Source organism: Mauremys reevesii, linkage group 18, assembly GCF_016161935.1.
Source record: "Mauremys reevesii isolate NIE-2019 linkage group 18, ASM1616193v1, whole genome shotgun sequence".
NCBI classification, from domain to species: domain Eukaryota; kingdom Metazoa; phylum Chordata; order Testudines; family Geoemydidae; genus Mauremys; species Mauremys reevesii.
In genome coordinates this window covers 15175121-15199648 of record NC_052640.1, presented here as the reverse complement: position 1 = coordinate 15199648, position 24528 = coordinate 15175121, and the positions used below count along the sequence as shown (strand labels likewise).

At 43.2% G+C, this 24528-nt stretch overlaps 1 protein-coding gene across 17 annotated transcripts in view; it reads right to left on the bottom strand.

Moving 5' to 3' along the window:
- Positions 1 to 24528, bottom strand: part of FBRSL1 (fibrosin like 1) — a 739850-nt gene that overhangs the window by 19191 nt on the left and 696131 nt on the right. For 16 of the 17 annotated variants that reach the window (XM_039504497.1, XM_039504484.1, XM_039504491.1 and 13 more), the window contains 5 exons: positions 13030 to 13423; positions 11058 to 11311; positions 4592 to 4827; positions 2228 to 2278; positions 1012 to 1107 (listed from right to left, as the gene is read on the bottom strand). In XM_039504497.1, the coding sequence (XP_039360431.1) occupies positions 1012 to 1107; positions 2228 to 2278; positions 4592 to 4827; positions 11058 to 11311; positions 13030 to 13423 (1031 nt within the window). Of the gene's footprint in view, positions 1 to 1011; positions 1108 to 2227; positions 2279 to 4591; positions 4828 to 4920; positions 5082 to 11057; positions 11312 to 13029; positions 13424 to 24528 lie in introns of all 17 variants that reach the window. The other variant, XM_039504490.1, reaches the window with a different exon arrangement.

Sequence of the window (24528 nt, the reverse complement as noted above, 5' to 3'; positions counted from 1 at the left end):
TGAAATTTGCAAATTTGCAATCTGCACTAGTTATAATAATACTTTGCAGCTGTACTCTGTCTTTCATCCAAGCATCTGAAAGCACTTTACAGACATTAAATAAACCTCACAAAACCACTGCATGGTAAGTATGTAATTATCCTCATTTTATAGATGAAGAGGCTGAGGCGCAGAGGGGTAAGTGACTTGCTGGAGGTCAGAAAGCAAATCAGTGGCAGAACTGGGAACTGAACGCCTCACTCCTGCTCTAACCACTAAAAAGCATTCCTCTCTATTGTTCCTGTGCTTTGATAGTCAGTTTCATCCCCACAGTTGGCTGCTATCTAGCTGGGGGAGTGACCCTGTCTATCAGTCTGTTTAATTGGCAAAGTGCTTTGGGATTCATCAGTCTGTATTAGAACTAAATAATTTATTTGACTCTGAGCTTCTGCTTAGCTGGCTTTGACTTAGGGCATGTCTACACTACAAAATTACGTCGACCTAAATTACGTTGGCATACAACTGCCGCAGTAATTAAATTGCTTTTGCGTGTCCACACTATGCTCCTTGTGTCAGCGGTGTGTGTCCTCACCAACAGCGCTCGTACAGATTGTACTGTCAGCATTGGGCACTGCGGGATGGCTTCTGAAAGCCAGTAACAGTCTATGTAAGCAATGCAGTGTTAGTGCTGATCTCACTACATCGACATTGACTCTATGCCTCTCACACAGGTGGCATTATTAAGTCCCCGTAGCGGGACAGTTATGTCGGCAGGAGCGAAATTTTAGTGTAGACACTTACATAGTTAGGCCGATGTAAGCTACCTTGCATCAATCTAACTCTGTACTGTAGACCAGGCCTTAGACTTCCATGTGAACAACTGCACTCCTCTCTAAAGAACAACCCCTGGGCCCCAAAAGCATCTGAGTTAGTCAAAAAGGTCATTCATATAATCATCGCAACTACAATTCTGATTACAGTCTCCCATTGAAGAACAAAGCCTGTGCTAATACAACAACAACACATTTGTACCTTCGGTTGAAATGCTCCCTGAAGTGACCCAAAAGGTCCTGAGTGTGGAAGCATTGGTGGCATTCCAGGCATTGCCGGAGGATAGGTTGGAAAGAACTACAAAAAAAGAAGACAAAATGAACAACGGTCGAGGCAGGAGCTAAACCCATCAAACATTGTTACAAAATTTTTAAAAGCCAAAATAAAATGTGAAAATTTGCAGATCTGATGCATTTTATTGTTAATTTCGAACACGTTGGACTATACAATTTGCTGTATTTTTGAAATACCCCATTCTCTAGAAATGGAAAAATATTGTTTTCTTGACTGTTTTTGAATAGAAGTAGTAAATCTATAAGTAATCAATCCTATTTAGAAATGTGTGAAATCGCTTCATTCTTCAAAGCAAATATCAACCCTGGATATATACTCCGCTAGTACAGACTAAATGCACAGCATGTACATAGCCTGGTGAAAGTACTGTATTAAGATTTGCTTGGGCCTCTCCTGAATGCAGACTATACACCAAGTACCAAAAATGTATGCAGTTTTGGTGCTGTGGAGAAATGGGGAGCAGGATGAAGCCACTAGTCCCACTTTGGATATGTCTACACTGCAATAAAAAACAACTTGCAGTACCGAATCTCAGAGTCTAGGTCAATTGACTTGGGTTCACAGGGCTCGTGCTGCTGGACTAAAAATTTGCACTGTAGACCTTTGGGTTCGGGCTGGAGGCTGAGCTTTGATACCCACCCTCCTTGCAGGATCCTAGAGCCCAGGCTCCAGCCTGAGCCTGAACATCTACACAGCATTTTTTAGCCCTGCAGTCTGAGCCCCATGAGCACGAGTCAGCTGACCGGGGCCAGCCATTGCTGTGCCACGAGGCTTTCATTGCCATGTAGATGTACCCTTTGTCTTGTGAAAGGACCGTGTGCTCTGTGGCACTGCATTGTGTGAAGCTCTGAGTGCACCAGGGCTGCAGTAATCCACACTACGAGAAATCTCTGCGCACTCCCCACCTTCCCAGGCACAGCAATTTAAAACCAAAGTAAAGAAAATGCAGAAGACGAAGTTGAAAAGTACAAGATTTACATTTACAAAAAATTCAAACAAGAATAGGAAAACTTTATGGACGGATGAATCGAAACCGCCATCTGCATCAATTAAAGACATTTGAGCAATGCACTAGCAAGCAGAAGCATAAAGAGTGGAACTGTCTTGAAACATCATCACTCACGTTGGAATGTCGAAAGTAAGGGTTGTCCAATTTGGGAGCGTACTTGTCAAACTGGAAGTAAAAGAGAAAAGAAAAGTTGAGTTTGCATTCCACAACACATAATGAACCCAGATTTCTACATGCATAAGTGAATCATGACCCCTTTGTACAGCATTTAACAGAACATGGGAGACTGACTATTCCACACTCATTCACGAGGGAGTGACCAGTTCTCCCAAAGCTGCTGATTAGTAGCGGTAAAGTTATAGCACCTGGTTGTGTAACAGCCCCCGAAGTACCTCTCTGAGTAACAAACTTTGCACAAATTGGTCCCCTCCTTATTACCGAGAGAGACTTCTGAATTGGAACACTCACTCCATCAAAAAAAATGTAGGGAAGTTGTTCCCAGATCCAAAACTGGCATCTCTACCTAATGAGCTGAATTGCAGCGCTAAATTAGAATGCTGGGGAAGTTTGGATTCTAACAGATCTTACTTCTGAAACTCTGGCCCAGCTCTAATTGTCACGCTAACACAAAAACAAAATACAAAATATCTAGTGCCGTCAGCAATTTCCCCCTCTCCGTTGTATGGGAAATGCCAATATGGTTAAGATAGCTTTTTGGAAAGGGCCCCAGGCATAGAAATCATTATATTAATCCCTCCCACTCCCAAAAAAGGAGAGAGATTCAGTGCTCACAGGAGAAAGCCTGACTCTGAACACACCCAGCCTCCCAGCACAGGGCTTTAACACCTCCACGCATGTGACCTGGGTCCCATATTTATTTTCACCAGCATTGGTCTTGAACATCTTTTGAAGAAAATAATGCATATGTTTCATCTTTGAACAATAAGTATTCTGTTGGGGACCAGAGAGGGCAAGGGACAGTGAGCAAGGACCCCTCCCCCCGGAATGCTGTTCATTCGGCAAGTCAGCTGCTGTTACACGCTATCCTACGTGCAGGAGAGCAGATTTGTAATTTCATTAATTACAGTTATTACTGGAGCCATGTACCCGCCAGTGTAAATACCATAAATTACTAAACACATGCAGCTGGAGATTTCAACACTCCTCTCTGGCATTAGGGTTAATAAACCTTATTTAGTGAAATATAAGAAGATGTGAGTAAAATACAACAAAAGAGCCTTGCAAAATGTTTTCACTAGAAAGTCTGACATCAACAGGGCGTGGGTGGGCGGGGAGGGAGCTGTTAGCGGGATCAGATATCAGGGTTCTCAAATAACACACCAGGTTTCAAGGAATGTTTAGAGGGTTGTTTTACACAGCAGAAGAAAAGAGAAGAAGGTATTTGCACACGGCTACGCTGTGCAAGCACCTGGGGCTCAATTTGGGGCGGGAGATATTACTTTCATTGTTCTGTCGCTAAGCGGATTATCACTGAACAATGGCGTCATGTAACTCACACCAGGAAAGAAAAGCGAGAAATATTATTTCCCATGAACCCTTGGTAGTATTCTCCAAATGTTGCCTTTAATGGTTATTGCTCAATTTTGCCGGTCCTAGTAGAAGAGGACTCTGTAAGTTTTAGATGTGGCATACAACTGAGGAAGAAAAAGCTGAATCTTGCTTTTTCAACCTAACAAAATAATAATTGCCAGGGACATATGGAGAGTGTGCTTAAAAGAACTGACAAAGCTGGTTTATGCCAGATACTCTTAGATTTTGTTAGCAGCAGCAGAAAGCACTGTTACGAGCACTGTCAGTGACAAAATGACAAAGTTTATTCGATGGCCACAAGGTTTTGTCCCATAAGAGCCAGCCACATATAAATTAGTGTTTGCTGACCAAATCAAATAATAAATACCCAAATTGTCTACCAGACACAGTGTGGGGAAGTAGAAAATAAAACAGACAGGACAACACTGAACTCAAACAGTGCAAGTACTGTGTTACAGTAAGAACAACAAGCAGACCTGCATTAGATGCTCCAGTATAGAGAGCCAAATATATTGTTCCACAAAACCTTTCTTGACATTTTATATTAGAAACCTCTATTCTTCTGGCATCTCTGTGCATGTATGTGCGTGTGTGTCAAGGAGCTCAGCCAGCTGATGCAGCTCCAAGGATGGGTTGTTAATCTAAACAAAAGTACAGAGCTGACAGTTTACCATGAAGGAGAGATAAAGAGGCCTGAGAACCACACAGTGTATCTGTTTATTGGTAGGAGCACAAGGGAACCGGGATGATAAATGTTCTTGGTTCTGAATGGGAAAGAGACCATCCTTCAAGAATGGAGGGGCTTAATTAAGTCAGCAGCAGGGCTTCTTGGGGGATGGGAGAGAGAGAAGCTGGTCTGAAATAAAGAGGACTGATTTTGGTACGGTGGGTTACGCTTTTGCCCCATGATTCTTTACTTATCCTCACATTTTGGGCTGGGGTACGCACCATAGGAGGTGCAGAGGGTGGCATGAGCGGTGCCTGGGGTAAGCTGGATGGAAAAGGAGTGAATGTGTGTTGGTGGGTGTGCTGGTGCTGGTGGGTGTGTTGGTGCTGGTGAAACTCCGCCCTCAGCAATGGCACCGGGCCAAGAGAGGCACCGGCCCGGTCCGAACTCTGAACCAGAAACCGGTTGTTCAGCTCTTGCCTGAGCAGCTCATGATCTAGAGGAGAGAGAGAGAGAAAAAAAAAAAAAGACACAAAGGCCCATTGGCCTGTGAGTTTCACAAAGATGTAGAAGAGAGTCAGATATTCACCTGGCATTCCCTGTTTCTGCAGGTCATGCTGTGGTGGTTTTCTACGTGAGGACTCATTGGTGGAGGTAAGAGAGATGCCTGTGACAAAGTACCAATCAGAATCCCCGAATGAGGCTGGCAATACATGATTGGTTGGTTGAATGATATCAACAGGCTGGTATCTAAAGACAAGAGAGAACACCATGAGTCATCACAGCAGAAAACACAGTGGGGCTTCATAAAGCATAAACAAGCTTGCCCCTCCCCGCTCCCCCAACCCAGCCACGAATACTGAGGTTAGGACACTTTAAAAGGGACATTATCAAATTAAAACACAAAACTGCAATGACTCCCTTTCCTCCCAACCCACAACAGACTCCCCTTTCCCTAGGCTACAACCCCACTTTACATTAACAACACTGGAAGAATTATAAACATCTCCCCTTTTTCTGTTTTGGTGCATTAGCTTCAGCTGTGACAGTGAAAATAAACTAGTCAGTCTCACATCCAGCTTTTTCCTACACTAGAAAAAGGCTGCAATGTTTGTGTTGGGAGCAGTGCAGAGGAGTATGGGTTGGTTTTAAAATAAGCAAGACAAACCTGTTCCCACTGAAATTAAAAAAAAAAGGTTGGGGAACATTTGCATTGGTCTTAAGTTTGTTAAATTCTCTTTTTGGGCCACATTTGACCTGTCGGTGTCCCTTTGAAAAAGGCACTTTAAAAACCACAGCAAAGGTGATGGGATGGAGAAATGACAGCATATAAACTTCACCATCCCTCCAAGGAAAACAATGGTTAATCCACAGAGATACACAAACGGTCTAACATGACTGGCTTCACTGGGTTCTCTGTGTGTGCGTGAAACAGCCAGGTTAGTGCCTGATCACAGGACAGCATTTTTAAGTGGCTCTTTTTGCCAGGAGGCAACTCCACAGGCCTCACTTCAGCTGGCAGGATTTGATCCACAGTACAGTGAGCCTCAAACTCTGGGCTGTGGCTGAGTTTGCTGCCTTCACTTTACTCCCTGGCCTGGGAGGTGAAAAACAAAGCTCAGGAATCAAGCTGGGGCATAGCAGGTGACTAATGGTAACCATTAACCAACCAAGATGGGCTGAAAATACCAGAACATTTACACACTTCATTGACTGATTTGTCTTTAAGCATGTGGGCCTGTGAGTTCAGGCTGATGTTCCATAGTAGCACCCACCGGCTTGGCCATGCTCTCCTCCTTTTGATATAACCAGTGGAGGGAGCATGCACTGTGCACCCGAGAACACTTGGGCTGAGGACTCTGAAGCCTCAGATACCTGTTCCAAATAATGAACCTCTCCCAGAATTGGTACAACACCTTTAATACTATATTTCTAAACATTCCATCTTTTCAGATAGTAATTGAAATTTCTCTCTCCTCTGCCTCCAATTTATTTTCCCATGCGAAAACTGGGGGTGGGGGGTGGGGGGGCGGAGCAGAGGAGGAGAAGGAGGAGGAGACACATTTCATTTCACTGGGTCAAGATCTGAAGGTTGCAGCTGCTATAAAAAGAAAAATATTCTATCATATGATACAGGGTCTCCCTTCAGTATCAATATGGGAGGGTAACTGACCCTTGGTCCCCAGATGGGGGCAGATTTTCAACAGCGCTAAGCACTCTATGTGCTGAGCTCTTCTGAGAATCAGGCCCTTAGCCCAGCATGCATATTTTTTTGTTCAGTGTAATAGTTGTCTCTCCCTTTCTTAGCTAACACCACTTTTGCAAAGAGACCCTGACATAGTGACTGATCCCGTGAGGCACAGAGTACCGTCCACTCCCATTCATTCCAACACAAGGAGCCTAGGGCACTCTGCATTTTGCAGGATCAGGCCCATAATAAGGAAAACAACATTAGTTACAAAAAGGCCCCCTCCTAGAATGGAATAAATGTTTAGAGCTTTTAAATTGCATTGAAAAACTAGTTTCTTGATAGGGCACTTGTAAGTGACACCTTAGCTAGGTGTCTGATGTTTCTTAGTTGTAATTACTTTGGGCCATGCACAGGTCATGAGCTAGATTTTTTGTTATTGAGGCACTATGGCTGAAACTCACAAGGTCTATGGCCTGCTTATGTCCCCTGAAATCTTCAATGCCAGATTAACATGGCCCTCTGCAAAGGAATGAATTTCACCCACTATGAAAATTTCAGTAGTTTACCCTGAAATAGTTGAGGTGGTCTGGATATGGGTGGGAGGTAATAGGGAGTGGAATCAGTTTTAGCAGATTTGTCTCTCTTCATTTCCTGTGAAGTTTCTTTATGCATTTGAAACATGCTTCCTTTTCCATGATGTGTATGTGATATTAGCATTATCCCAAATGTTTAACTTCTGCATCTGAAAAGTCTATGAAGTGGTTTCCATGGAACAAATGGTTTTAGATGAAACAGGTTCAACAATACTCAATTTATAATGAATAACTCAATTAAACCTTCATCTTTTTGTTTTTGGAAGGGGGAATGAACAGGATTCATCTCAGATTTTAAATCAGATTTACCATTAATCCAGGAGATACCTGATTATTTCTTATTTAAATGTTGTCTAGAATTGTAGAGAGCAGGTGGGGAGATAATACCTTTTATTGGACCAACATCTTTTTGGTTAGAGAGACAAACTTTTGAGCTTACACAGAGTTCTTTGGGTTTTTTAGAATTATGGAAGATACTGAAATGTTATCAATCCTCTGCAGTAAATAGAATAATGAGAGCAAGCATCCTCTTCATCTGCTACGTGCTATGGTAGGTATGTCTGACAGGCATACTATAATTATTCATTATTTCCATTGCAGTAGCACCTGGGAGCCCCAGTTCTGGGTCAGGACTCCATTGTGCTAGGTGCACACAGGACAGCTGCTGTCCTAATATCAAGTATGCTGATCACACACACACACACACACACACACACACATGCTGCTGAAGAGACTTGTGTCCTGATGTTCCGCTGGTTTCAAGAAAACATCCCATTTAAGATGCAGCAGAATCACAGAGAGGGGAAAACGAACCTTTTGACATTCTAGTTCACCTGTAAGGGTCAAATGTTCAAAAGTACCCATAAGTGACTTAGGTTTCTAAGTCACTTTTTAAAATGGGACTTAAGAACTAAGCCTCACTGAAAGTCAATGGGAATTTGGCTGTTAAATGCTTAAATAACTTTTGAAAATATGACTTAGAAGCCCAAGTCATTGTAGGATACTTTTAAAAAAGTTATCCTAAGAGTCTAGGAGCCAGTGCAATCTCTTTTTAAAGCACTATTTACATGCGACGAGAATATTAAATAATAATAATAATAATAGATTAACACATGGGCAGAAATGGAGAGAAACCAAATAAAACTACTTGTAATATTCAAGACTTTGGTACTTGAATGTAAAGAGCCTACACTGAGATTTTCTTTGGATGAGCATTAAACTATACTGCAAATAACTGTAATTAAAATCGAACCTCTTTAAAGACAATGTAGTTTGTTGAAAATAATATACATGTTTTTTTTAAATCTGGGCATGACTCAAAGAAACTGGATCTCTCTTTTAGCATCAAGATAATCCACTTCATGTTGTTTTTGGAAGGAGGGATAAAAGAGAGCTGGCAGCTATAAGTGCCTCAATATCCAATTTCTTTAAGAGACTTGAAGTCAGTCTGGTGGATCTGTGGCTGGCTCCAGACTTCAGCCCTACACCGCAACTTTGCCTTTGTCAGTAAAAGAATAGACACTGAAGAGTCTGGAGGAGGAGCAGGTTGGAACACATTAAGAAGCTGTCTAAAAGAGACTATCAGAGTGGGGACACAAGCAGTGTCCCAGTTGCAAATTGGGCTTTAGAGAGTGGGATCAGGACTAGTTATTTGTGCCTATCAGTGATGCCTGTTACAATGGGTTTAGCCACACAATAACACAGCTAGCTATGCAGTCACTTGTATTACCACTAAGTCCCTAGCACCCAATAATTAGTGTCTCCTGTGTGTGAGTACACTTATGGCTGGGATCGGGAGAGAAGAACACTAACGGCTGCCATTTTGTTTTGCTAATGTTGTTAGTACCCCCTACAACTCAAAAGGGAGGAAAAAAAGCTTTGGCTAGCATACATCAGGGTCGGCCATGGAGCTCCTGCCCAGCAACTCGTGTGGGGGTCACTAGTAAGTTACCTACTCAAGCTTTGGGTTTCCAGAGAAAAAGATGCTAGTAGAAGCATATCATTTCCTTGTTACATTGATATGCACAGACCTAGCTTATTAGCATCACTAACATGCAAATACTGGAAGCCAATGTGAACTCTGCCTCCCTGCCTAGGAACTGGAGCAGAAGTGACAAAGGGCAGCGGTTACTTTAAATTTAAAGGGACAAAAGCAAGCAGGTTTTTTCTAGATGGGGAAAAGAAAGAAGAACCCAAAGGGCCCATCTGAGCGTCTCTAACCTGGGGCTTTTATTCAGTGCACACGTGCAACCAAGCAACATGACCCCATACTAAGGACAACATAGCTGGTAGGAGCTTGAACCTAGCACTCCAGAGGTGATTGGCAAACCCACTGCATCACTTATTTGTTAGTAGCAGAGCTCTTGTCTTTTGCTAACAAACTACTATATACAAGCAGGCCACTTCATCTTGCTCTTACTGAAGTCAATAGTGAAAACTCCACTTGAGTTCAGGGGTGGATGCAGGACTAGCTTGTCAGTGACAACATTCTAATTTCCTCCTCTCAGGATCTGTCTGCACTACGGCCAAGATGTCTATTGTTGGGACTGTAAGTCTCTTTGCCTTAAGCAGGGGAAGAAGAATAAATCCCCACTGTGATGCCCAATGTGTCCCCTGCCATGCGGCTGAAATTCTAGACAGGGCAGGTACTTGAAAGCAGGCATCTACTAGGACAGCCCTGGCTGGGATCCAGAATATTTTGGTCTAATGTTGTTTTGAGAGTTCATTTGGGGGCAATTCTCATTTCCACCCCTTTAAAAGAGTAATTCGAAATAATGGGATATTGAGCCCCTGAAAATGAAAGTGGGATGCCAAGTCATCAGAGTTTCTAGCAGTAGATCTTCCATCTCCCTGCTCTCGTTAACTGGCTTTATAGGAAACAGAAGGGTACATTTTTGTCAGTCCTTGTCCTCATTAATCCCTGTTGAGTTAGTTATAGAGTCAAATGCCAGATCAAAAGGAGGCCCAGCAAGTTAGAGTTTCAGGGAAGTCTCCATCTGCCAGGCTCTCCCACAGGAATAGCTACAGGCTAATGGTGGAACTAGCAACGGGGCATTTAGAGCAGAAGTGACAATAGGGATGGAAGAGGGAACAAAGGAAACGTCTCAAAAAGGCTGCAAAAATAACAATAAAAAGTCTAACAGCAGAGCTTGGAGACTTTAACACTGGGTAGGGGGGTGTCTCACTTGCCAATCTATTTTATTATTCTGCCGCTCACCAGAAAATTTTTCTTCAAACAAGGTCTAAACTGCAGCTTCTTCCAATGCAGGTGCTGAGTATCAGTCCTTTATTTATTTATTAAATGCATTTATGAAAGAAAGAAAGAAAGAAAGAAAGAAAGAAAGAAAGAAAGAAAGAAAGAAAGAAAGAAAGAAAGAAAGAAAGAAAGGCACAGCTCAGCATATCTGGCAAAACCCGAGTGATGGTGGAAATGTATCATTGGACAATCTGCTCCCTCCAGAAAGTAACTAATTTTTAGCACACCATCCTAAAGCTTATTACAAAGAGCACATGTTCCCCTCCCCATACTGGGTAACAAAGGCAGCACCAAAAACAGACTGCAACATGTTTAAATGAGAACATAAATTCAGGCTGGGAGTTTCAAGAGTGCCTAAGGGATTGTGGTGCCCAAATCCAGTTGGGAGCCCAACTCTCTTAAGCTCCATGGAAAATCCCAGCTTCAATAATAGTTTATACTCAGATTCACCTCCTCTCCCCCTCTTTCTTTTGTCAGAGAATGAGGAATATGCAGCGATTGTCCTGCAGGTTAACGTAGGCCTCAGCATGCAGGGCCAATTCAGTGTCTCTCACCTGTTACAATACTACTCTTGACTATTTCAGGAGATGTTTGCATTGGGTTTTTTTGCTTGCACACCCCCTAACCCCACTGTAAATACTGTGCATGCACAGGAGCCCAGCCCTGGTGAAAAGAAGAGCACTTACCTGCAGGGTGGCCTGGTATCACAAGGCTGTTGGTGGGTAACGCTGGTGGTGGTGGTAGCGTGGGTGGGGTGGCAAACATGGCCGGATGGTGCTGGTGTTGGGTCTGCGATCTGAGAGGGAAGTGTGAGGTAGCAAGATTAGAGATGGAGAGGGGCAGGGCTGGGCCGGAAGAGTGGTGAGGAGGGATCTGGGGGGAGAGGGGAAGGTGTTTGGGCAGGCTGATGCTTGTTGTACTGCTGGCGCTGCTGCTCCTGCTGTGGGGAGAGAAATGTGGAGAAGAGAGAAAAGAAGCGTGTTACAATACACCCGTCATGATGGCACAGTGTCAGAGACAGCCAGGCTCTATAACAATGACCTCACCAAGCAGAGAGGCATGAAACCACAGCCCTTTCTGCCCATTTCGGGGAGCTGTCCAGGTGGAGGTTTAAGATCTCAATAACCTTTCCCAACAGGGCAGGGTATGGCTCGGGTTCTTCTGGGTGACACTCCCTTTCATGACTGAACAGGTGGCAGCTCTCAGAGCTGTGTGTGAGTTGACTTAGGTGCTGTAATGGCAGCTGAATTTACACCTTTATTTAGCCTGTGATGACCTTCCAATGGCAATGCATTCCCTTGTGATCACAAGGCTTGGTGACGGTTACTCTGTATATTCAGAGTGCCGTGGTATGAGCTACGGCAATCATATTATGCCTGCCCTGCATTCCATACAGTGGTATTGCACTTAATCAATATGATATATCAGTATATCGTGTATTATTTTAATTCTATTGTTTTTAAAAGATTTTTATTATTTCTGTTGCACAGCACTTTAAGAGCTTTGCTGGGGGTGGTGGAAGGGTAATGTCAATGCAATTATTATTATTAACCATATTCTCCCACAATACCCATGTCTTGCGATTATCTAAGCACTCTGAGATACCTGTGTGTTTGTTTGAATAGTGCCAATGTGATGTTGTTATTAAATATTTATATTGCGGTAGCACCTAAAGGCCAAAACCAGGGAGGGGCCCCACTGTGTGAGGTGCTAGACAAACTGGTTGTAAATGACAGTCCCATATCTTGTTCTTTATGCAGCTAAAAGGTTACGAAATGATACAAACATTGTTCACTGAATTAATCTAATTCAACAGGCTGATTTGGGGGGAATGGTGTTTTCTGCACCAACAAAGGAACTGTCCATGTCCCCATTTATTCCTGTGCATTGACTCCTCTCTCGCCAGCTCACCCCCATTTTATTTCTACTCAAGAAATATAAATCTTTGCATCTTACCTACCGGATGAAAATTATTTGAAGGACAAACTGAGTCTCATGCTAGCCCTATAGCTATGGGGAACGTGTTACTTTGCAATATCTTTTTTGCTCTATACCAAGAGTTGTCCTCTGAGGCTGCTGTTAGCTGATGCATCCTCAGTTTGAACTGTGCTTCCTGCAAAAAGGTCCAAATGGGATGTGGAATTTGTTTTTTCCCAATAGCCCAATATCCCACTAACTCTGGTGAACCAATGAAACGGCACCCATGTCATATGAACATACATGACCATGCCAAATCCAAAGACTGCCTATGGGTTTACAATTGGAATCCACCAGGGGGTGAAAAATGGTTTTGTTCAAACTCAAACTGTTTCCCAATTACTAATTCTTCTGCAGACTGGTTCTGATGGAAATAACTGCAAATGCACTGGAAGCTGGACTTAGGAAGTTTTGCACCACAGCCACACAGCCCCTGTTCACTGGGGAAGCTCTAGTCATAATCTCTTTCATGCAGCTACCCAACACAGCTGGAAATACATGGCTCTGTGGTGCTGGCCTAGAGGAATACAATGCGTCTCCCAAGCAGAGCACCTTGCCCAGGAAATGAGAACGCCTATGGCCTATTCTACAGAGATTTTAATACCTTTTCAATGAACCATACTCTGGAAGTAGGGTTTGAGTGCTTCACAAAGAAGCAATGCAAGCACCCCTTTCCCCTACCTGATATTGAGTCCGTTCTGGGCCACCTGGTGATGCACTTGGTAGTTGAGAGGGGGAGGGATGTGACTCTGAGGCTGGGTCCGAAGCTCAGGTATGAGTTGAGGCTGAGACTGTGGTCGAGGCTGAGGTTGTGATTGCGGTCGAGGCTGTGGCTGGGGTGTGAGTCTTGGCGGTGCTGGTGCTGAGATCACTGGCTCCTTCTTCAACAGCGGGCTTGCCCTGGCGCTCGACGTGGGCGCAGAAGAAGTGGAAGTCACAACAGCAGCAACTGGCTGGGGGCTGGGAATAGGCAGCACGAAGGGCACGTCGGTGCTCAGTTCCCGGCTGCGCTCTAGCCCTGACACCTTTGGGATGGTCGCTGCTTTAGCTTCAGGTTTGTCATTCAAGGTTGGACCTTACAGAAAAAGAAGAAGAAAAGTGGCATATTGAAGCATCCCTGTTTATTTTCCAATTTTGCAGAATATTTGCCCGGTAAGAACAAAGTCATATTTAGCTTGCGGGAGGTATCATCACAACATGATGGTATGTTCATCTGTCAGTCTGTCCAGTACATGGCACTTGTTCAAGTGTGTGTAAAAGATCAAAGTGTTGTCTAGGGGGTGCTTGACGCAAAGCACATATAACCTTACTACGACTACAGAACGCTAAATACAGCAGGAATGCTTCTCAAGTTACTGCTAATGCATTTCCCACCAAATTTAATTTCCTGGAATAGATGATAAATCCCGCAACCGTAAATCCGATCACAAGAGTTTTGGTTCATTTATTTTCTCAATGGCCTTTCAAGGTAACCTGCCTGGCATATCTTGCCATTCATAGCTATGGGGATGGTAACTAATCACTGACAAGAGCATGCTTTAACACCCATCGGCATGCTTTCTGAGATGAATACCAATGACTTTTATGAGAGAGAGGATGGCACAATGATTGTTCATTGGATACACATTCACATATGAAGATGGAACATAAGCAGTCTAGGAAAACCTACAATGAGCACAGTAGGGCAGCCCTGTTCACCCTAAATGTTCTGTGGATATCAAAGAACATACTAACTGCCATAACATATGCCAAAATCATAAGTAATACGGTAATGAATGGCTAATAGGTACCAATCAAAATGAAGTTTCTTTAATGTGTTAAATTCCTCTCAGATTTTTTCTGAGTAAAATGCTGAGTCCTCATTTTTCCAATGAAGTTTGAAGCTCCAGCCAGTAGAAGGGATTAAATAGCAGCAACAACAACAAAAAATCAGACCAAGGACTACAAAAAAAGACCTAAAATAAGAAGAGAAACCACATGCAACATGCTGAATACTCAATTCCCAAAGATAACTCCCTTTTAACATTATGTACATATCCCTGAAGTGCAGGGATGCTCCATAATTCATCTCAAGAGGAGCCTTCCATTGACTGAGTCTGTCGTTCATTTGCTTCTCCAACACACATGCATCCCATTAGATGTATAAGTGTTAAGTTTACTGTACATGTTTTTATTATATCATAATAATTTTAGGGTTTTATTATAATCTTCAGCCCACCCAAGCTGCTGGAGAGATTATGACAGAGAAAACGTGAGAAAGGAACACGGACACCCACCTACGCATGCTCCCAACACTAACATGGACAAATTCCACTTATGAAATTACCTTAACTCTTAACCTTAAAAAGGGCTGGTAGCACTGAAATATATTCATGATGTATGAAGTGTGGGAACAGCAGCACACAACATGCAGCCATTTCTGCATTACTTATTCCACTCTGTGTCTGATTCATCAGTGTCTGGCTTCAGTGACTTCACTGGAGTTACACTGGCATGAAACGAGAGGGAGGCAGTACTGAATCAAGCTCTCTGCCTTCCCTGTAATATGCCAGATCATTTTGTATTTATAAAATATACATCCAATAACAGGGTGATGTCAGATTATTTTCCTTCTTCCTTTGGCAAAAGCCAATTTCACACCCACACACCCCCACACCCACACCTCCAGAATACAGTGGGAGAAAGGCACTGAAATAAACAAGCTATTTTCATGAGCTTGGGAAGAGTTGTGACTGTGTAACTCATGAGTGGCAGAAATGAGTGGGAATTCCAAAGAAATTCCAGTGTTTTGGGTGGATCAAATGGTAGTTCAACCCCCTGTCAGCTGATCCCCATTTTGAGACAATCTAGAGATGTCCCAAATCAATTACTATATAAAGTATTATACATAGTCAGTTTCACTGTATTTTTCAGATGTGATTTGATTTATGGACTTAAAGATAATGGTAAATAGATTTTATTGTAGTTAATACATAAAGTGACTGTATTTCTGAAAATTTAATTTTCATTAATCTAACAGTTCATGGATTTTTATTAATGCATCTAAATCCAATGGGTGACATCCTGGCTAAATTTAAGTCAATGGGAGTTTTGCCACTGATTTCAACATGCCACCCAATATGCTTATCAAAGGAAGCACATTCACAATTATAGTTATCTAGAGGCATCCCATAAAAAACACTCAGGTTCCATTCCTGACCACAGGTTCTATGAAATCCTATTAGCTCATTCCATCCAATAGGCCTATTCAGAGTCAAACTTTAGACAGTGTAATTGCAGGCAATATAGACTAATGAACACACTGACACCATAAAAGTTAAAGAAGCGGAGTTAAAAAATAAATCAATTGGATCCAAAACAAATCAATGAAGTGTTCTATTAAAAGCAGCTGTCTGACCAGTTTTATATACAACTATTGATTCCCTGTGGTTCCAGCATAAGATCTCATTTGCAAGTTTCCCCCAACCATTCCCTAATTGAATCTGTTTCCCTATGTTAAGTATCCTCACTCCTTCTATGAGTCATCTTGATTATCACTTCAAATGTTTTTTTTCTCCTGCTGATGATAGCTCATCTCAATTGATTGGCCTCTTACAGTTGGTATGGCTACTTCCACCTTTTCATGTTCTCTGTATGCATAAATATCTTATAGAATTATAGAATATCAGGGTTGGAAGGGACCTCAGGAGATCATCTAGTCCAACTCCATGCTCAAAGCAGGACCAATCCCCAGACATTTTTTTTTTATTCCAGTTCTCTAAATGGCCCCCTCAAGAACTGAACTCACAACCCTGGGTTTAGCAGGCCAATGCTCAAACCACTGAGCTATCCCTCCCCTTTTCTTGTTGTATGTTCCAGTCTATGCATCCGATGAAGTGGGCTGTAGCCCACAAAAGCTTATTCTCAAATAAATCTGTTAGTCTCTAAGGCGCCACAAGTACTCCTCTTCTAACTAGAATTGGTTATCACCGTTCCTATTTTTTAATAACTGCAGTCAGAGGTGAAAGTAAGCCAGTACGGTACGGTACAGTACGGCATACTGGCAAGAGCCGGTACGCTGTGCCGGACTGGACTGGCGTGGCTTCTCCGGCGGTGATTTAAAGGGCCTGGAACTCTGGCCCCTGCAGGGAGCCCCGGGCCCTTTAAAGCACCGTCCGAGCCCTGCTGCTGGAGCTCCGGCGGTGATTTAAAGGGCCCGGGGCTCCCCACAGCGGGCGGAGCACTGGGTCCTTAAATCTTGAAAGGCCCCGCCTCTTCCGGTTGAGGCCATGCCCCCGCTCAGGACTCCAGCGTACCGGTAAGTCCTTTAAGTTACTTTCACCCCTGACTGCAGTACAGCGTGCTGAAATAAAACCACTTCATGTATTTGATTTACTAGGGGGCGGGAAGGTAGGTGCACATAACTAAAACTGAAAGCACAGAGAGAGGTGGTTAGAAGAGAGCAGAGACTGGTCCAAGCATGGGCGGCAGGTAGCATAGGCAGGGGAAAGCTGTGCCATCCCAAACAGCCTTGTGTAGCCCCACTCATGCTTTGCCCCAAAGCCCTCTCCTGCCTGCTTCCAGTTCCTTTCCTTCTCTTCTGTGGCAGAGAGGCTGGGGCAGGCAGGTTGGGGCCGGTGCACACAAGGCCCAGGGCTTGGTGCGCAGGGGCTGGAGCCACACAACGCTGCCCACCCCTGTGCCTGGCCCTGGGGGGTGCTCCAGCCGCACCGCCTGCTCAGCACTCTGGGGTTGGGAGCGCTCTGGCCACACCGCCCGCCTAGTGCTCCAAGGCTGGGGGCAAGCCGGAGGAGAGGGGAGAAGGAGAGGGGAGGGTTCAAAAAAAAAAAAAAGAACTAGATAAATTCATGGAGGATAGGTGCATCAATGGCTATTAGCCTGAATGGGCAGGGATGGTGTCCCTAGTCTCTGTTTGCCAGAAGCTGGGAATGGGCAACAGGGGATGGCTCACTTGATGTTGTTCTGTTCATTCCCTCTGGGGCACTGGCACTGGCCACTGTCGGAAGACAGGATACTGAGCTAGATGGACCTTTGGTCTGAGCCGGTATGACCGTTCTTATACTCTTCTTATGAGAGGCCTTGGGCAGAGAGGGAGGGGTCGGGATCTGGCCTTCCCCAATGGCATGTTCACCAGCCGCCCATGAGTCCAAGCCCAAATATTCAGATATAGGGTGTCTTTGAGTCCATGCTTTTGTTTCAGTTTGTTCCTGAGATGCAGGAAACTGTGAAATTTGGATCCAGACCCCAGCTTGGAAGTTGGATTCCAGACCTGCTGAAAGACCAGGGTTGCTCAGATCCAGGGATTTCGTCTCTGGCAGGGAGGACAGAGTCAGGCGAACATAGGACACTTTTACCCAAATGGAGACACATCTCAGTTTTAGTGATGTGTCTTTGTTAGATCTACAACATTCATGTATTTCCACTAGAAAGGTTTACTAAGAGAGAACCCTTCTCACCAGAGATGTACATAGGGCTACTAGCAACCATTAGCTCTGCAGAATAATTTCCCTTGGGTATGCCCCGAACACTGGCTCTACAGGATACACACTATGCTTAGAGTGAACAGATGTCCCACTTTTCTAGGAATGTCTTTGTTTTTTTGGGGCATCCAGGCCAATACTATCCAAAACAGTGCCTTTTTCTATCTATTTGGTGCCCCAAACCGATACCCACTTATCACCCGTTAAAACCTTCCTGCATCCCCCCCAGCTACGCACACACAATTCTCCCCACATTTATAGTAAGATGTCCCAGTCACTACCTGGGACATCTTACTATAATAAAACAAACCTCCAAAATGCTTTACTTTGTTTTTTAGACTTACTGATTATTAAGAAAATTCCTGGCCCAAACTCCCCCTTCCATTCTTGATCTACATGTGTGTTCATGTACATTTAGGTGGCACAGTAGAACTAAATCAGCTTTGTTCCAACTTCATTGAGCTCCACCAGAAAACTGGGTTTTTATTCTTTTAAGTGATTTCATTGTCCATCCAGAACTTCAGAGCTTTCCTCCGCAAAACACCTAAAAGACCTTCCACCTCACACTTTCTTGCTAAGGGATTTTTTACCTATTCTGCACAAGTTGCCTTCACTTGATCAGAGATGACTGCTGTTCACATGTGGAATTGTTCCTTGGGCCTCTTATATCTTTCAGACTTTCTGCACTTGGGTCACATACCTCAGCTCCCTCTGATCATACAGACCTGCATAACCAAGCCCGGCCTCCCATAACAAGACCTGGATTCACCATAGCACACTGGAACATTCTAGCAACAAAAATGTGTTTATTTTTACCAAGTCCTAGAGTAGTTAATTTTCATGCTTAATGATAACAGGCTGAGCCAATTTGCCTAAGACTTGACAGTCAGCTCCAATAACTCAAGCTTAATTAAAGCTGAACGCATGTCAGTTCAGCTCTTCTTTTCACAGGAAATCTGACATTTACAATGATTCATGTTTCAGCCATACTATGTAAAGGCTGGAACGCATCTGCCATTCCCCACCATGCACAACCTTACCCCTTTTCAGTATGCCAGTTTTCTTTATTTTCTAACCACGCACATGGGACTTCTGCCACCAAGAGAGTTTTCTTCTGTTAATAAGACAGAAACACACCTTGGTTCTTGTGGGGTGAGTGGAGAAAAAGAGAGGACCCGATTGAAACTGGTCTAACAAAGGAAATAAAAATGATCTCATTTTCAGTAAGTCTTGTCTGCCTGATCACCTGCAACTGGTACTTGCAATGTTGCAAAATATCAACAATGTGCTACTTCACTATTCAGATTTGACTTGGCTAAGAAAAAAATGTATTTTTAAACAGTAGTGAGGGTGTATGCTATTGTTTTCAGGAAATCTGTGAGCACATACAGTATTATCGATTTAAGATTCAAAAGTCAAAGGGACAGTCGACCGATACACACAACTGTTTGTAAAGTAAATTCCTGAAGGGTTTATCTGAGCCCAAATGAACCTGTTGCACATACTTGATGTAAAATCTGATTGGATTTAAAAGCTGTTATGAGAATAAATTTTTTAAAAAAATTTGCCTCTCCACCCAACCCCACTGGTTAGTATACACCATTACAGACTAAATACGATACAAAAAGTTGCAAACACAAATTAAACCTGTTCTATTACAGGAATTTGCTTTCAAGCTGATTAAGTGTTGCTCAAGTGCAGGGGATTAAATCTGCAAAGTCTGCTTTCAGGACTCCAACAGGTGGCTGCTGTTATACAAACAGTACTCAGGGCAATAGCATTTCCAGACCGGCTGCCCTGCCTCTTGCTCTTTGTGGCTGCACGTTGTTATTGAAAGGAACTTGTCAGCACATATATGATATGACTGGAAATTATCTCAGCTCGTCTGTGCATCTTTCCTTTGTTTCTTCAAATAAGAAAGTGGTGTCATTTGGACGCGCTCTCTAGCCCTCTGCACTTTCTTTCTATGTGTTCGAAACGTAAAGATGGTGGGATAACGTGAGAGAGAAGTCTCCAACCCTCTCCATTCCAGGGCATCTTATAAAACAATCCAACAGCAACCTCTTTTAATCTAACCACACACCCATCACTCCAGTCCCATCATTCCTGTAGAGCACAGACCTAACCCATGCTTCTACTAATCCTGAACCATACAAACACCATGGTTACTGTAACTGAAGCAAGCCATGTGTAGAAGCAAAGCAACCAGAGTTAATGGGACGTAGATATTGAAATGAGTTCATGAGCCGCAGAGATGAGCTTTTGAACTCATTGCATTAGGGAATCAGTCAAGTAAAAACAAGCTTTTCAGCAACTGGAATGAAGAAAGAAAATATCCAAAGGATGAGCTTATTTAATCGAGCTACACCACAATTTTTAAATAGTGCTTTGTATGCGTACAGCATTGTGTTTGGTGGATACGTAACATCATCAGCACAAATATATAGTTACAAGTGTGTGGTGGGGCAACGGATTTTGCTTTGGTGTTGGGACACAATACAGTAGCTGATGTTTGTAAAGTGCATAGAGGGTAAGAGGAGCTATGTAGGTGATAGCTCGTGATAATGAAGTGACTTTTGCTCTTGTTTCTACATTCCCCCCTCAAGGCTACTGAAGACAGCACTAATTCAAATATCAGCCACACCATGGATTAACCTGCTTGGTCTGTATATTTCAGGCTATCAGAACAAACACATGGAAGTTGCCCAACATAAATGGCCCTTCATATATATCTAACAACAGCAATTCACTGTTAAGAAAATAAAGACTTGCAACTTATATCTAAAAATACAGATTTTTTTCTTAATGGTATGTAAAATGTATTTAATATAGAAATATAGGCAAGGATTATGAGCCAGTAACAGAGAAGTGACCTGTCGGAGGGTAAAACTGCACTACTACTACTCAGGGACTAAGTCTATGCAGTAACAAAACCTATACGCCCTTGCACCTTGAGATAACATCTCATCTTTTTCATATCACCACTGAGTTTAACTGAGGAAAGGTGTCTTCATGGTTACAGCATAAAGCTATGAGTCAAGAGATCTGGGTGCAGTATGATCAGGGGCGGCTCCAGGCCCCAGCACACCAAGCGCGTGCTTGGGGCGGCAAGCCGCGGGGGACGCTCTGCCTGCGCTGCGAGGGCGGCAGGCAGGCTGCCCTCGGCGGCTTGCCTGCAAAGGGTCCGCTGGTCCCGCGGCTTCGGAGGACCTCCCGCAGGCATGTGCTTGGGGCGGCAAAATTCCTAGAGCCGCCCCTGATTATGATTAACTTTGTGACTAATTCACTGTGTTACTGTGAGCAACCTCTCTATGCCTCAGGCTCTCCAGCTGTAAAAATAGGGTGATCTTGTTTTACCTCAGTAGGGCCATGCAGGTTAATTCATTAATGCTGATCCTTGGATGGGAGGCGCCATAGAATGTGAATTGTTACTATCATGATGCAAAGACTAAATCTCCCCTGTGACTCTAATGATCTGCTCCACAGGCTAGTTGGTGTTATCCCATGCCATTATGCAGAGAATGTTCTTCCAAGGTGCATGCTCTTCCAAACACAACAGGCACCGAGTGAACTTTCAACAGATAATAATATGAAAGTCTTTTCTCATAGGGGAAAATGGGCCAAATATGAGCACAAATCCCCATGCCTTGCTTTGAGCTTGCATCACTGGAACGAAGGAGCCAGGGAAGCTTTTTTGTCGTTGTCACTGATTCCCAAAGTTCTTCTCTGGTGAATGAGTTTTGCTGCTGTCTTTCGACAGGAAGTTCCTTTTGCAATCAAGTTGGATTCAGCCCCTATCACTCAGTTCATTTGTACAGAGCTGTCTGTCAAGTCAAATCGTCTTGCAACAATCTAAAACACCCTCAGAACAGCTGCCACTATCAATTACTCTTGCAGACAGCCTTGACTATCAGGAAAAGAACTGGAGCGAGCACTTGCCAGTTTTAATAAACTGTGTTGCCCAAGTCATTTAACCTGCTAGATTGCTGTATGCTGGGGCTGTAACAAGCCTTCAGCTTCTCAAACTGGAAGAAAGCAACAGCGGCAAAAAGCCGTCAGCTCAGTCCTCAGAATTAACTTTCAAGCGTATCTTTTTTTCTGAAGCGCCCAAGTTTAAAAGCAAGATCATTTCAAGTCATTTGCAGAATGGTATGATAAGCAAAGCATCTCAAAGTCTTAACACAGAGCTGATGACCCACAAGCGTGAGTAGCAGCAATTCTCCAACATTTTCATTCAAAACTGGATAGACCACCTCCCTCAGGAGCATAACAACAATTTTCCTTGCCTACATAGTCACTGCATTACCAGCACGGAAATACTAACTCAGCAAAGTGGTTTAGGAAATAGTGAATATCATATGCACTATATACACTGCAATCTAGTCTAATTTCCTGATAGGCTTTACCTTTTTAACAGCGAACAATTAAATGCCTGTGCATGCTGAATTTATTCCATTAGCATTATCAGATTGCTATGTGAAAGATTTCCTTGAGAAATATTTATATAAAATCAAACCATTTTCTGCTGAATATTTTTGCTTCCTAACCAGCTGTGAGGATTTTGGGAAAAACTTCCAGAACAAAGGATTTTTTTTTTCCTTTTCAGAAATGGTTCCTAACAGCATTAAGATCTATGGACTTGACGCTGATTTGCTGCTTTATGGTTCTTTAATGGGGTGTTTTATTCCTGGAGATTTCAAGCTTGTGGCGCTATATCCAGGCGTGTTAGTTGCAAGCATGCATGACGACACTCTGAAACTGCAAAAGCTGACTGGAAATGGGCACCAAACGTAAGGATTGGGGCCAGGGCATAAAGAACAAGGAACATCATTCAAATCCTCAGAAAAGTAAGTCACACTGCACTTTCATAGTAAAGTTGCTTTTGGCACGGATTCAATGCAAAGCTGAAGCTGTATTTGCAGCCCAGGCACCTCCTGCGAATGCTGGGGTTGTAATGAGATTGGAAGTTTCATGCTGTCTTTTAATCCAGGACTATAACACTGGATCAAACACTGCAAGGTTAAATCCCTTCAGTCCTGCTCCTAAACGGATGCCGGCTAGCTGAAAAGCAATGACGTAAGGGGCATTCTACTGCCCTGACCACAAAACAATATAAGCATCTTGTGTCTACTAGGTAAGGGTTTTTTGCAGCATGTACTGTATTGTATGCACAATCTTACTTTGAAGTGGTAGACAAGAAGCAGGATATATAGGTTATTAAGGAGCCTACCAGAAATCCCAAGCAAACACAAATATTCAACTAAAGTTGAAGCTTTTAAAAAGACAAAAACCCTGCTGTATTGTATATCAAGGAATCTTGTGGTTTTAATTAGTCTAGCAAGTGCAAATAAACTATCAGCGGCTACACTATATGGGAAAACGTACTACTTCTGCTGTTTGAAATCCATATTGATTCCCATCTGGCCCTGTGAGTGAGTTATTAATCACTCCAATTAAATCACGAACACAGGTCTTTACACTGAAATTGAACCCCCACCAATAGATCAATAACTCAAACCTCCAAGAGAAATTACTGTTCAGCATAATAGAACAGCTTGCTATAGAGAGCTCCTTTCAGGCCTCAGTTCTCTACATTGTATTTTTCATATGCAGTTCGCATGTATATAACGTAATGTATTATTTTCAAAACAGACATCTGTTTAGGATCACCTAATCTCTCTCACATCACAGAAGAAAGCAGATTTGCCAAGGTCATATTGGAAACATGATTAGGCTTTTTCACAATTTGTTATTACAGCAAAGCCCTGATAAGATTGAGCTATTGAAGTTCACACTGGTTTAATTTCAAGAGGTTAAATGCCAAATCCTTTTCTTATTGCTACAAGAAAAGGATCTGCCAGGTTGTAGAATATCCTGTTTGGGCTAACACAACAATTTTATTTCATCTGAACAATCTTACCAAGATTTTGATTTTAAAAAAATGACATCAGAGAACCCTGAATGCACACAGAATCCTTAAAAGTAAATCTGAAAGCTAGATCTCCTCCAAAGTAGTCTGAACGATCTCTCAGACAATCTGGAGTAGAGAAGTTTAAATCAATGGGTAGCTGAGGGTAGGGCTACTCTTAGGTAGACACTGCATGCGCAGCTAGCACGGGTATAAACAGTGGTGTGGGCAGTGAGGCCCTGCCTAGGCAAGCAGAGTAGCATAGTGTGCCCTGAACTCTAAGGTATATATCCTACAAGGCTCTCTCTGTATGCCCAACAGCGCCTCCCAGGTCTAAAATACTATTTTTAGCCCCATAGTGTCCCAACTGCCTCCCTACTGCTGGAGCCTTTCCCCGCTCCACACTGCAGTGAGTGTAGATGCAGCTTGCCTTTCCCTGCAGTGTGTAGTTACACGTACCCTTCACGTCACCGCAAGTGTAGACAAGGTCTGAGAAAGAGCACTCATAGACCAAGAAAAAGAACTCTGTCAAACGGTCTCTTTTGAGCTGGGAATGGAAACCTTCCCCGTATCCAGCCAAACACGCACAGGGTCAAGGCCATTCCGCTTTCTTTGACTAGGAAGATCACTGACGCTTCTCTTTCCTCTCTGGCACCTCTGACCAAAAGAGGTAACAGTGCTGAAACATACAAACCTACTCTCTTACTCCCTCTACCTGCTCATCATCTCGTATTGCTCCTGATTTGTTATAATTTCTCCATGCCACTCTGGTTCCTGTCCAAATCTGGTTTG